This window comes from Doryrhamphus excisus, linkage group LG13, assembly GCF_037039965.1.
Source record: "Doryrhamphus excisus strain RoL-2023G ecotype Guam linkage group LG13, RoL_Dexc_Guam_v1.1, whole genome shotgun sequence".
NCBI classification, from domain to species: Eukaryota; Metazoa; Chordata; class Actinopteri; order Syngnathiformes; family Syngnathidae; genus Doryrhamphus; species Doryrhamphus excisus.
The window spans coordinates 18,404,897-18,419,286 of record NC_136369.1 but is presented as its reverse complement, the minus strand read 5'-3'; the positions used below and the strand labels follow the sequence as shown (position 1 = coordinate 18,419,286).

Here is a 14,390-nt window from a genome sequence, read left to right as displayed (position 1 = left end):
AGAGAGCAGCACAAACTGGGTCTAACAAGGACAGAAAAATGCTGCACAACTGTGCAAGAAGACAAATATCTGAGAGTGTGTCGTTTGTTAGGAACACCAGTGTCAGTATCAACAGTGAAGCGGCGAATTCAAGATGCTGGATTTCGTGGCAAGAAAAAGCCATATCTCATATCTCAGACTGGACAATTTTTTTTAATATTAAAATATTAAAAATACTTTTTTTAAATATTAAAAATATTTTTTAAAAAATATTAAAATTATTAAAATTATTAAAATTATTAAAATTATTAAAATTATTAAAATTATTAAAATTATTAAAATTATTAAAATTATTAAAATTATTGGAATTATCGAAATTATTAAAATTATAAGCGTAAAATCGTGTGTGTTAAATATATGTTCTGGCCCCCCCGCACAATTTTGTTAACTCAATGCGGCCCATGAGTCAAAAAGGTTTGCCCACCCCTGTTCAAGACTGCCTTGTTGAAGTGTAAACCTGTAGGCAAGCAGCTTCATTTTCCAATGTGTTTATCTTCCGTTATAGTCAATTCCCCTCCATTTTGGACGGGAGCTGCTCGGCCATTTTTGGTGTGTTTGTGAGCCTTTGTGGTCGGTAGACAGAGTTTAATATAAGTTTAATATAACGCCACTAAAAGTCAGTTTTAAAAGTGCTCTGGGTTCACCAAAGTCCTGGTCTCAGGCCACAGAGGCATTTGATTGGGTGTTAACAGTCCCAGAGACACTCGTTCTGATTATTATAGAGTTTTAACCCTCAATTCTTCTATCTTTAGGCACTTTCTCCTGAGCTGTGGTTGCTATTCAGCTAAAGAGGCACACACTTGTTGCTATGTAACGCTACTTTAGTAGACAGATGCTTGTCGGTGTTAAAACCAGTCATGGTTGGAGGTGTTAAACTGGATTGTGGCTGTTTTTGCTTGGACCACTATCATCACTCCAGTTCTCTTGTTTACATACTCTTGGCTGTGTTTATGCCTATCTTTAGGCAAATATACAGGCTTAAGTTCTGGGATACGCAGGTCCCCTTTTGCCCCCTGATTCACCCAAGGATGTGGCCTGGGTCAAGGGGGATTTGTGTGGTCAGCATGCGGACAGCTACTGCCACCAGGGAGTAAATAGACAGAAAGAGGGGTTGTGATTTTGGATGACACCGGATGAAAGATACATGACTGTTGTCTATGGTCCTTGTTGACTGATGCCGCTCTTGACCAACAAACAAATGGTGGTCCGCTTAAATGTACCTCGTGATCGGCCTGAGGGTAAACCTGCAAGACCTCTTTCGACACCGGGTCATCTAAGGGCCAGATCCGCATGGACACATTGGTAATGGTAATGGTTTTATTTCATTTGAACATGCATCAGATTACAATTGAATGCATCCCATAATCAGTTCACAGTTCCACATGTCCAAAAGGAGTAGGAAGAAGCAAAGCTTATTAAATCCTACCCCTCCATCTGGTACTTTTACAATCAGTAACTGTTACATTTGTTCACTTCCTGCTTTCCTAATATATATATGTTTTACTTTATTTTATTATTTTTTATTTATTTGTATTTGTATTTTTTAATTTTTTTTCAATTTAATTTGTTATGAGTTATTTCCAAGATGTGAAAAATCATTGCTCTTTTTAAGTTTAATAATGATTTGGAGTGCTTGAGAAAGTTTAAAGGAAAACATAGCTTTCTTTGAACACATGATTGATTAAGTACCTACTAAGAACTTCAGCACTTACTGTAGGTACTTTAGCCCTGAAGTACTTTTAATCTAACCACTTTACTATGCAATCATACATTTTTTTAAAGTTTAATAATGATTTGGAGTGCTTGAGAAAATGTAAAGAAAAGCATAGCTTTCTTTGAACACATGATTATTGATTATGTACCTACTAAGAACTTGAGCACTTACTGTAGGTACTTTAGCCCTGAAGTACTTTTAACCTAACCACTTTACTATGCAATCATACATTTTTTTAAGTTTAATAATGATTTGGAGTGCTTGAGAAAGTTTAAAGGAAAACATAGCTTTCTTTGAATACATGATTATTGATTAAGTACCTACTAAGAACTTGAGCACTTACTGTAGGTACTTTAGCCCAGAAGTATTTCTAACCTAACCACTTTACTATGCACTCACACACTTTTTTTAAATTTAATAATGATTTGGAGTGCTTGAGAAAATGTAAAGAAAAACATAGCTTTCTTTGAACATGTGATTATTGATTAAGTACTTAAGAACTTTAGCACTTACTATCAGTACTTTAGCCCTGAAGTACTTTTAACCCCCCCCCTCCCCTGAATTCATGGTTTAGTCAAGCACACACGTTTTTATGCCTGTTATTTAAAAAAAAACTAGAGAGCTAGCGACCTAAACGGAAGCCTTCAAGTTATTTCCTTTAAACTTAAATAGCCAAAAACCTACCACTTCCACACGGATAGGGAGTATAACTATTAACAATTATTTAACCTTTAACATGAACATTAATCAAACGTAATATTTTTTTTTCTGGGTACATGATACCATACAGCATCCATATCAAACTTGCGCGGCGCCGCACTAACATTAAACTTTCATATCAAGGCGGGGGCCTCAAACTAGTGTCCTGCGGGCCACATTTGGCCCGCGTGCCGCGTGTTTGAGACCCCTGTCTTAAATGAATATATCTACAAATAAAATATGTTATATTGCTGACTCGTACAGAAACAATATATTACATGTTTTGCACCGATATTAAACCCGCAAATCTGCGCTGCAAGGCCGCTATGGCAATATCTTCCAGCACTTTCTTAACCTATTCCTGGAAGACATGGTTTGATCCAAAGAAAAAGTATTATAGTCTATAGAGAGCGTCACCACCCCTGGTTACTGTAATATTAGGTTTCCCCTCAAAGTCAAACACAATCAGTCATAGGCTGCCACTTTTTTTTTTTGGCACCTGTCTGGTGGGGGTGCAAAAGATGTAAGCACATTATCTGCAAATCCCACCACGATCCATTGCAAACACACACACAGGCAATCAAACCTTTCTTCAACATGAATTAAGACAGACAGGTAGATTGTCAAAAAAAAGAGGAAGAAGCGAATGTTTCGCCGCTTTACATTGTGGGTGTTTTGAAAAAAAAAAAAGACTCAGGAGGCGGGTGACTTGATGGTGAGGAAATGAATGCACTTGACTGGTGGATACGACGGGAGGAAGAGACTGCTCTTAACAAGGCATCACAGTCAGTCACAGTTACAGATCCATCACTTCCACAAGAAGGGCCCCCAACATTTTTTTTTAAGGATATTCAAAGAGTCTGTGAAGGGTAGAAGAAGAAGAAGAAGAAGTGACGAAGGAAGGGAGGGGATTTGAGTGTGGCTGACAGCGCCGCATTTAATTTGGACTGCCAGATCCTTTTTTTATTTGACTCCCTCTCAGCCGGCTTAGAGGCCTGCCGAGGACTTTGGAAGGCGAGGGTTTTGCCGTGCAGGATGCCTCCGATTAAGCGCTGATGTGCCACGTCACACTTTAAGCTGGCCTGTAATTCGTGTTCAACAGGGGGATACTCGCACATTACACCGTGCTGTGCAAGGGCGTGATTAATTGACTCACACTTTAATATTGGGTGTAATTTGCCCATCCTGTGATGTGAAACTGACTTTATGCTAGACTTACTGACTGACGACATCCCAGACATGTTATACCGGAGATTTGGCACACATTTTTCCCAATAAGAACTGATGGAAGTAGACGGGAAAACTATTGGACTCTATAAGACTTTATTAACTGCAGCGGCAAGGTTTTTACATTAACTTCGAGTTGTCAAAATAAGTTCCTAACAAACATCAAAACAATTTTAGCTTGAGTGAATAATGTTTTTCACTCATTAGCTAAACGTAAAACGTAGCTAACCATAATCAAAACATTGAAATATTTTGATAACAAGCATGTAGCGTGCACTGGTTTCCAGCAAGCTAGCCTAACCTATTAGCTAGGTTTTTACATTAACTGTTATACAAGTTGTCAAAATAAGTTCCTAACAAACATCAAAACGTGAATAATGTTTTTCACTCATTAACTAAATGTAGAACTTAGCTAACCATAATCAAAACATTAAAATATTTTGATAACAAGTGTAGCGTGTATCGTGACGGTGGTTGCCAGCTAGCTAGCCTAACCTCGCCTAACTAATTAGCTAGGTTTTTACATTGACTGTTATACGAGTTGACAAAATAAGTTCCTAACAAACATCAAAACGTGAATAATGTTTTTCACGCATTAACTAAATGTAAAACATAGCTAACCATAATCACAACATTAAAATATTTTGATAACAAGTGTAGCATGTAGCGTGACACTGGTTTCCAGCTAGCCTAACCTCGCCTAACTAATTAGCTAAGTTTTTACCTTAACTGTTATACAAGTTGTCAAAATAAGTTTCGAACACACATCAAAACAGTCTTCACTTGAGTGACGACTCGTGAATAATGTTTTTCACTCATTAACTAAATGTAAAACTTAGCTAACCATAATCAAAACAGTTAAATATTTTGATAACAAGTGTAGCGTGTATCGTGAGACTGGTTTCCAGCTAGCTAGCCTAACCTAGCCTAACTAATTAGCTAGGTTTTCACATTAACTGTTATACAAGTTGTCAAAATAAGTTCCTAACAAACATCAAAACGTGAATAATTTTCCACTCTTTAACTAAATGTAAAACGTAGCTAACCATAATCAAAACATTAAAATATTTTTGATAACAAGTGTAGCATGTAGCGTGCACTGGTTTCCAGCTAGCTAGCCTAACCTATTAGCTAGGTTTTTACATTAACTGTTATACAAGTTGTCAAAATAAGTTCCTAACAAACATCAAAACGTGAACAATGTTTTTCACTCATTAACTAAATGTAAAACGTAGCTAACCATAATCAAAACATTAAAATATTTTGATAACAAGTGTAGCATGTAGCGTGACGCTGGTTGCCAGCTAGCTAGCCTAACCTCGCCTAACTAATTAGCTAGGTTTTTACATTAACTGTTATACGAGTTGTCAAAATAAGTTCCTAACAAACATCAAAACGTAAATAATGTTTTTCACGCATTAACTAAATGTAAAACGTAGCTAACCATAATCAAAACATTAAAATATTTTGATAACAAGTGTAGCATGTAGCGTGACACTGGTTTCCAGCTAGCTAGCCTAACTAATTAGCTAAGTTTTTACCTACATTAACTGTTATACAAGTTGTCAAAATAAGTTTCGAACAAACATCAAAACAGTCTTCGCTTGAGTGACGACTCGTGAATAATGTTTTTCACTCATTAACTAAATGTAAAACGTAGCTAACCATAATCAAAACATTAAAATATTTTGATAACAAGTGTAGCGTGTATCGTGACGCTGGTTTGCAGCTGGCTAGCCTAACTAATTAGCTAGGTTTTCACATTAACTGTTATACAAGTTGTCAAAATAAGTTCCTAACAAACATCAAAACGTGAATAATTTTTCACTCATTAACTAAATGTAAAACGTAGCTAACCGTAATCAAAACATTAAAATATTTTGATAACAAGTGTAGCATGTAGCGTGACACTGGTTTCCAGCTAGCTAGCCTAACCTCGCCTAACTAATTAGCTAGGTTTTTACATTAACTGTTATACGAGTTGTCAAAATAAGTTCCTAACAAACATCAAAACGTGAACAATGTTTTTCACTCATTAGCTAAATGTAAACCGTAGCTAACCATAATCAAAACATTAATATATTTTGATAGCAAGTGTAGCGTGTATCGTGACGGTGGTTGCCAGCTAGCTAGCCTAACCTAGCCTAACTAATTAGCTAGGTTTTTACATTAACTGTTATACGAGTTGACAAAATAAGTTCCTAACAAACATCAAAACGTGAATAATGTTTTTCACGCATTAACTAAATGTAAAACGTAGCTAACCATAATCACAACATTAAAATATTTTGATAACAAGTGTAGCGTGTATCGTGACACTGGTTTCCAGCTAGCTAGCCTAACCTAGCCTAACTAATTAGCTAAGTTTTTACCTTAACAGTTATGCAAGTTGTCAAAATAAGTTTTGTAAGGGCTCACAAGTTCCCACAAAGTTGGAAGAAACCATTTCTCAGAGAATTAAGATTATAGCTGGAACTCATGTACTGTGATTGGCTGGCGAGATCAGTCCAGGGAAAATGAATGAATGAGTGGAAGTCATGTGTCTTACCCAAATCTGCTAATTGATAATTTTCATTGATTCAGATGAATCCTCTGCATTTCTTTCTCAGACTATGCTGTTCTTGGCTAAAGTGGAGGAGGAAGGACAGAGCGGGGATGGCAGGAGAGACATGGCAGAGACTCTACTGGCCGCTTTGATAGACAGACACCAGCAAAGACAGACATGGAGAGACAGGTAACACACACTTCAGTTAATAGGCCGCAATGAGTGAAACTGTATTTGTTTACATATCATTACACATATTTGTAAAATGTATATAAAACCCCTTCACCATACACTCTTGAAGTTAAAATTTTGTTAGAATTTTAATGAACAACCTAATTGGTTGAAGACGAGAAATTATTTTTTGACTGATTGTGGCTTTTTGCTATGGCTGTGGTGTTTTTGTGTCCTGGTTGACGCATTTTGCATCTGCTGTCATGTAATAGTATTCATTCATTCCAGATGCATGGCTAGCCTTGCTTCCTTGGTCCGGTAGTCCGGTTGGCTTCTTTTTGTCGGAATTGTGAGTTTTGTCGGAGGGACAGGGAGTATTTAATTGTAAAATGTATTATTTTTTAGTACTTAAGTTATTGTCGCTGCAGTTATAAGAATTTTTTTTATGTCAACAAATCATTATGTTGAAAAGAAGGACAGTAACCGTTCAATCTTTGCTAGGATGAATAGAAGTGTTCCGAAAAGAAGAGTTTCCATTGTTTTTAATGTGTTCTGCACACATTTAGTGATGTTTTTGGTCCTCAGGCCTGGCACCTATCACAGCTATCACAGCTATCACAGCGACACGTGTGTCCTGGATAACACCATTCACTTCCTTCCCTCCAGATAAGAGCATAGAAGAAAGAGAACTGGACATTAGTCCAGATAAAGAATGGCCCCCCCTCTCACTCGCTGGCTTACAAACACACACACACACACACCGATTGTTATTTTAGCTGTTAGTTCTCACCACTCAAAGTCTTGTATAAACTAACGATGTTCACATATGATTCCCTGCTTATTGTCTCTCTCAGACTTGACCCCCCAGTGTCAAACACATTCACACACATCTCTAAACACACACGTCAGGAAGAGACAAAATCCAGATCTCAAAATACGGGCAAAAGAACTTAAAAGTAGAAGGTAAGGAAAAAAAAAAAAAAAAATCGAGCTTCTGAAAAATGACATACAAGGGCTGGTCTTCTCATGGCGTCACCCCGAGCTGACCCGCAACGGTGCCCCATCCAGATGAGCCTTGTAAACAAGCTGTTTCCACACACCTTGCTTCACCGCGTCAACGCCCCCCCCAACAAGCCTGATGGCGCATTCCAAGACGCGGGTGCTGAAAGCTAGAAGCCATCCCCACACACACACACACACACACACACAAAACATCAGTGACTCCGCTGGCCCCTGCCACCCACAATGAATGTGACCACTTCACAACCATGCCTTTACCTATGGCCGAACGTCGTTAATGATGCATTCAAATCTTTTTTTTTTTTTAAAGCAAGAAATATCCCACTTTTTGAGAGGGAATATACATTTTTCCCCCCACATAAATCACTTAAAGAGACCTGATACACGTTTACTATGCGGACGACGTACAAAGATACACAAAGTACTGTAAAAATCGTATTTAAAAGTCTATATTTGGTACAATTTTAAGTTAAGATGGTGAAATAAGATGATGACTGAGCTCAAGTCATGATGTGTGAAGTCATGCACAATGGCGGCTCAACCTATGTAATGGTAATGGTAATGGTTTTAATTTAATTTGAACATGCATCTGATTACAATTGAATGCATCACATAATCAGTTCACAGTTCCACATGTCCAAAAGGAGTAGGAAGAAGCAAAGCTTATTAAATCCTACCCCTCCATCTGGTACTTTTACAATCGGTAACTGTTACATTTGTTCACTTCCTGCTTTCCAACATTTTTTTTAAATAGTTTTTTATAGATTTTTTATGATTTTATAGTTTTTATAGTTTTTTATATTTTTTAGTTTTTTTAGTTTTATTTATTTATTTTATTATTTTTTATTTTTTTTATTGTATTTATTTTTTTGTCATGTACCAAAAGCTTATTAAATCCTACCCCTCCATCTGGTACTTTTACAATTACAGTAACTGTTACATTTGTTCACTTCCTGCTTTCCTAATATAATTTATAATAATTTTATATAATTAAATACAATTATAATTTTAATAATTATAATTTTATATATTTTTACTTTATTTCATTTTTTTATTTTTATTTATTTATTCATTTAGTTTTATTTAATTATTTATTCATTTATTTTTGTCACACATACAATGACATAATGGGCATTGTATGACATTTTGTGCGACTTTGACATATTTTTGATTTAAAAAGATTCCAAATTGTGTGACGCAATGGGAGTTCAGCATCAAGGACTATATTATGTAACCCCCAAAATTTGTGATGCATCATTTATACTCTGTAGCCCCCCAAGTCCTACATTTTCTTAGTGCGGTAAATCATATCACAGGAAATGCTCCATCCTTGTCAGCAAGGGCAGACATACGTTTATCATCAATGAAAGACTGATTAGATTAGTATTTCAAGGAGGCCTAGCGCCCCCCCCCCCAACACAATGTGTTTGAACTCTAGCTGCTCTCCGTCTTTACACGTTAAAGATCCGCCTCAAATCCCACCGAAACACCCCCTCGCCCCCCCGCCCCTCCTGCACCAACACTTGCCAAAAGCCAGGGGTCATCCTTTCAAGTGGCTGTCAACAGATAGCATTTACACAAAGATAAACACATGGCTGGATGCAATGTTAAGTGAGACGTGCTGATACTGATTACTGAGGGGTTGATGCCGGACGGTGGATAGGTGGGTCTCTTTCTTAAGTCACATTTATTATGTAGGAATTTGATGATTCAATTTCATTCTATCACGCTGTTGCTGATTAAGCTGCCCCCGCACAATAAACAACAGGTAGGCTTTTATCATTGTATCCTAATATGGCCTCTCGTTGCCATGGTTTCCACTCAGCATGATAGATGGCTGTAGCTAGAGGCGCATAAACATAAACAAACCAGCACTGATTGATTGTGTTTGTCACTGACTTTTTTTTTTCTTAAACAGCGGATGGATAAAACAGCACTAAAACGTGTTTTTTGTGGGTTTGTCAAACAAAAATGGCGCCCGATGACCGCTGTTTTGTTTTTGAGTGAAGTGCGGCATTCACACACTTATGAGATCTGGTAACTTGGTTTTCCCCAAAGCACGCAGTTAATTCCGTGATAGATGGATTATCATGTGTGTGTGTGTGTGTGTGTGTGTGTGTGTGTGTGGCACTATATTAGCAGAGCAGGTCAGTATATCACACAGGAAGTGCAGATTGTAGAGCAGGAAGTCATCTCCAGGGAATAAGGATAGTCGGATCAGAAATGGCATATTCAAATGTCATTGGAAAAATTAGCTTTGGGGATGCCGGGCACTTCAAATTTCCACTTCTGACAAAGTATACCATAAATACCACAAATATAAAAACAATAAATATCAGGTAGTCCGACTTCCTCCCAAATCCCAAAACATTCATTCATTCATTTTCTTTTAACCTAGCATGTTTTTGGAATGTGGGAGGAAACCGGAGTACCCGGAGAAAATCCACGCATGCACGGGGAGAACATGCAAACTCCACACAGAGATGGCCGAGGGTGGAATTGAACCCTGGTCTCCTAGCTGTGAGGTCTGCGCGCTAACCACTCGACCACCGTGCCACCCAAAACATTCAGTCATTCATTCATTTTCTACCACTTTTCCTCACGAGGGTCGCGGGGGGTGCTGGAACCTATCCAAGCTGGGTACACCCTGGACTGGTGGCCAGCCAATCACAGGGCACATATAGACAAACAACCATTCACACTCACATTCATACCTATGGACAATTTGGAGTCGGTAATTAACCTAGCATGTTTTTGGAATGTGGGAGGAAACCGGAGTACCCGGAGAAAACCCACGCATGCACGGGGAGAACATGCAAACTCCACACAGAGATGGCCGAGGATGGAATTGAACCCTGGTCTCTGCGCGCTAACCACTCGACCACCGTGCCACCCTAAAACTTTCATATTAAGCTAAATTAAGACTCTAAATTATCCTTATGTGTTTGTGAATGTGAGTGTGAATGGTTGTTTGTCTCTACGTGCTTTACGATTGGCTGGCGACAAGTCCATGGTGTACCCCGAATTCAGCTCCATCAAGCAGTACAGAAAATGGACGAATAGATGTATGGATGTCTTCTTTACATGTTGTGATGTTGTCTGTTCTGTTTTGGATGAACCTCCTACATGATTTGACCTCAAAACTTACCCCAAGCTTAAAAAAAAAAAAGCGCAGAGGTTAGGGACCAACAGACAAAAGCAAACAAAACGCTTTGTCACAGCGGGCGTACAAACACCGAAGGGAACAGCTGTGAGTTTTGTAGTGACCATGCAAACTGCTGTAGGCTTTGTAAGGTCATTATATGATAATGAAAATCATTACAGAATTACACAGGGGTTTAGGACATGGGAGCAGCGGGGAGAGAAAAAAAAAGGGAGGGGAGGGGAGGGCCACATTGGGTTTGATAAATGGACTGTGAAGGTGCCCATCTGGCCGCTCTCTGTAGCTTTTTCTTCCTGCTCTTTTATCCACTCTCTCTCGTCCTTTACTGGCCCTTATTTCATTGCCCTCCTCTGTTCTCCAGAGGGCCACTCTTTAAAAGAGAGCAGGCCTCCAGTGAAAGATTAACAGAGTGCAAACCTCACCTCACCTCAGCGCTGGAGAAAAGAGTGGGTGTGTGTTAGAGAGAGAGAGAGGGGGGGGGGGTGGGATGGTGGGTGACAGGCGGAGGTGTTTATGAGCCAAGCGGCGTTTGTGCCTGACTTGGCAAACGCGGTCCTCCCATCCCTCAGCAATGAGAAAAGGCAGCAAACGACCTCTGACACTGGAAACAGTTGGACCCGGATGCGTGAATAAAGACGTTCACAGCGGTTTTTCGGCTCGGCGCTCAGTAACGGCGCTCGCCATTGGCTACGTTGTACTTTCTTTTTGTATGCTTCAAACAATAGAGTCGATCGTTTTTTTTTTTGGAGTTGGAGCTTATAAATGCGCTGAAACAAAACAAAAGTTTGATGGAATTCTGGCAGCTCGTCGCCTTGAGGGAGCCTCTAGCGCCCCTTGTGTTTCCATGTGATTTTGATGGTTTTTATTTTGTTGTGTTTCATGCTGCGTTTGAGGAAAGTGGGACAGTCTGCCCTCTAAGCATTTTTAGGCAAACAAGATTGAACACAAATAAAGAAAAAACACAGTATTTACGTTGTTTGTGAAGGGACGATTTGTTTGTGTTAGCCTTGATCTACAGCTAAGTGAAAAACATCCCAAATTTTTACCTCTTTAAGTTCAAAACATTTGCAACAGTAACACAAAACCTGCATCCGTGCTGTCTTTCTTGTGCTGTTATTATCCTTACAAATACTCCAGGGGCAGCTCGGCCACACCCGAGTTCGATTCCACCCTTAGGCATATCTGTGTGGAGTTTGCATGTTCTCCCCGTGCATGAGTGGGTCTTTTTTTCCAGATACTTCCGGTTTCCTCCCACATTCCAAAAACATGCTAGGTTAATTGGCGACTCCAAATTGTCCATAGGTATGAATAGCCACGTATACATGTACCCAAATATTCCAATTGCATTCGGTTTATTTGAGAATTGAACTGTTGTATATACGTACCTTATTCCAAAAGAAAAGTGGAATATTCCTTTCCCCAATCCGATTGAGGTATCTTGTACCCGCTGAAATGGAAAGTTGTCAGACTGCGTTCTGTTTTTCTTCTTCTGTTGTTTATTGGTGGTTGGTAAGCAGCTTTCGTGTGCATTAGCGCCATCCGTGGAACAGAATCTAAACCCTTCTATACTCCATTCACAAGTCCAGTTTTATTAAAAAACGAAAATATATATCTATATAAAACATGTCTCGAGTTTAATTATAAAATATTAGCAAGATTGAATCGGCACTGGACTGCCAAGCAAAGTTTGTTTTTGATTCAAACTAAATTTCAAGACTGGACGAACGAAAAAGTCGCAATACGGAGTTATTCCAACAAGTGAAGAAAAACTCAAGGAAGTCGGTATCACGTGATGTTGATGTTTACGTTTTACTGCACATGCCCCATTGACTATTCTGGTTGATTATAGCGGCGCATGTAGACACGCGATTGGAATATTCCTTTCCATGGATACTATTGTTTTCGGAAAAGTGATTCGAAAAGATTCGATTCGGAAAGAGAAAAAACGTGGCTTATGTGAGTGTGGTGTGAATGGTTGTTTGTCTATACTTTGTGCTCTGTGATTGGCTGCCGACTATATTTGGCACTGCAACTACTTGTCCATAAGTGATGGACCATTTGTCCATTGATTCTAACATTTTGAGTTATTTTACGGGTATGCCAAAGCATTGTCAGAACAACCCATAAAGGGGGCGCCACAAATGTCTAAAGTCTTACTACATCCCACCAGATGAGTGATGTAGTGACGGATCTTCCAGGATTTTGCAGGATCACCGTGTGAATTATAACGCAGCGACCATGCAGATGTTGATTTTTGTGCATAGAACGGCACCATTTGTGGGTGTCATCATTGTTTTCTAACAACAGATGACCTCATTGTGGTGATTTTGGAGTATTGGAGTATTCCATTGCAGCGTTCGTCATCAAAACAAATAGGTAACTAATTATGGTCAGTTGTCATGCTGTCGTCTGGTAAAATGCAGTGGTGTAAAGGTTCATGTCAGGGTGTCTATTTAATTCAGTTCCTGAGGTCTCTTTTGTAAGACACCATGATCTGACGTGGACGTTGACCACGTCTTCACAGCTGCACTCATCACTCAGCTGTCCGGCTTGACCCGTGACCCTGCGAGCTGTCTTCTCGCCTCCGTCGAGCTTTATGTTTCCTGCTATTGTTACCCCGCTCTTGTCCTCACCTGGACTCTACAAAAGACCGGCCTGTCATCAAAAGGCAGGGTCACCGGGGCCAGCAAGGGGTCGGAGTGGCGACGTTGAAGCCTTGTGCCCAGTCAGGGATGACCCCTTACCAGTGTTGTCTGCTACCAGTATCACCCCAGTGGGGATGCTGAGAGACATAAGGCGGGGGAAAGAGACCTTCATTGGCTTGATTCCTGGAGTGGTGACATGTCCTTTTGTGTCACTTGTTTTAAACGCCGCCTCCCTTCCTACACACGGGGGTGGGACAAAGATTTGGGAGACAATAGAGGTGTCCCTATCCCTGTTGAGATTTGGAGAGCTTGTCAGTGTCGTGTCCACAATTAAGACGGACAGAAAACAGCCTTCTCGTGTGACCGGTATTTTGGGAAGTTTGCTTTCGTGTCATTGATGATTCACTGCTTGCAAGCCCTCTTATAGTCTGGACCTCAAGACATCTATGTATTTTATGTTAGTACATCTAGATTAATTGACATCTGTCAGTCTGGAAAAAAGGTTCTAAAGCCATGTCTAAAGCTTTGGTACTCCAGCGAAACACAGAACATTTCAGTCATAGTATCAGTAAAATATGGTGGTGGTAGTGTCATGATCTGCGGTGGTTTTGCTGCTTCAGAATTCAACTGTGAATTCTGCGGTCAACCAAAAAATCTTGAAAGAGAATTTCCGGCCATGTATTTGTGAACTCAAGCTGGTTCTGCAGCAGGACAATGAGCCAAAACTCACCAGGAAGTCCACCTCTGAATGGCTGAAACAAAACAAAATGAAGACTTAATTATCTTACTACTTGCTTTTGTTACCAGCTGTTTTGTCAGTGGTCACTCTAAAATACAGCGGTGTGAAAAACCTACTTGTCCATGGTTGAAAAAAACGATTGTCCCTCTGTCTTAAAACATAATAGAGATTAATTGAGATCTGTCAGTCTGGAAAAAGGTTCTAAAGCCATGTCTAAAGCTTTGGTACTCCAGCGAAACACAGAACATTTCAGTCATAGTATCAGTAAAATATGGTGGTGGTAGTTTGATGGTTTATCTTACTACTTGCTTGTGTTGCCAGCTGTTTTGTCAGTGGTCACTCTAAAATACCATATCATCAGTAAAATATGGTGGTGGTAGTGTGATGATCTGAGGCGGTTTTGCTACTTCAGAATTCAACCATGAATT

The 14,390-nt window shown here is 39.4% G+C and overlaps 1 protein-coding gene across 2 annotated transcripts in view; it reads left to right on the top strand.

The window, feature by feature from the left end:
- fto (FTO alpha-ketoglutarate dependent dioxygenase) overlaps nucleotides 1-14,390 on the top strand; it is a 204,415-nt gene that overhangs the window by 81,276 nt on the left and 108,749 nt on the right. For both annotated transcript variants that reach the window (XM_078795693.1, XM_058089306.2), the window contains one exon: nucleotides 6,289-6,413. In XM_078795693.1, the coding sequence (XP_078651819.1) occupies nucleotides 6,289-6,413 (125 nt within the window). The remainder of the gene's footprint in view (nucleotides 1-6,288; nucleotides 6,414-14,390) is intronic.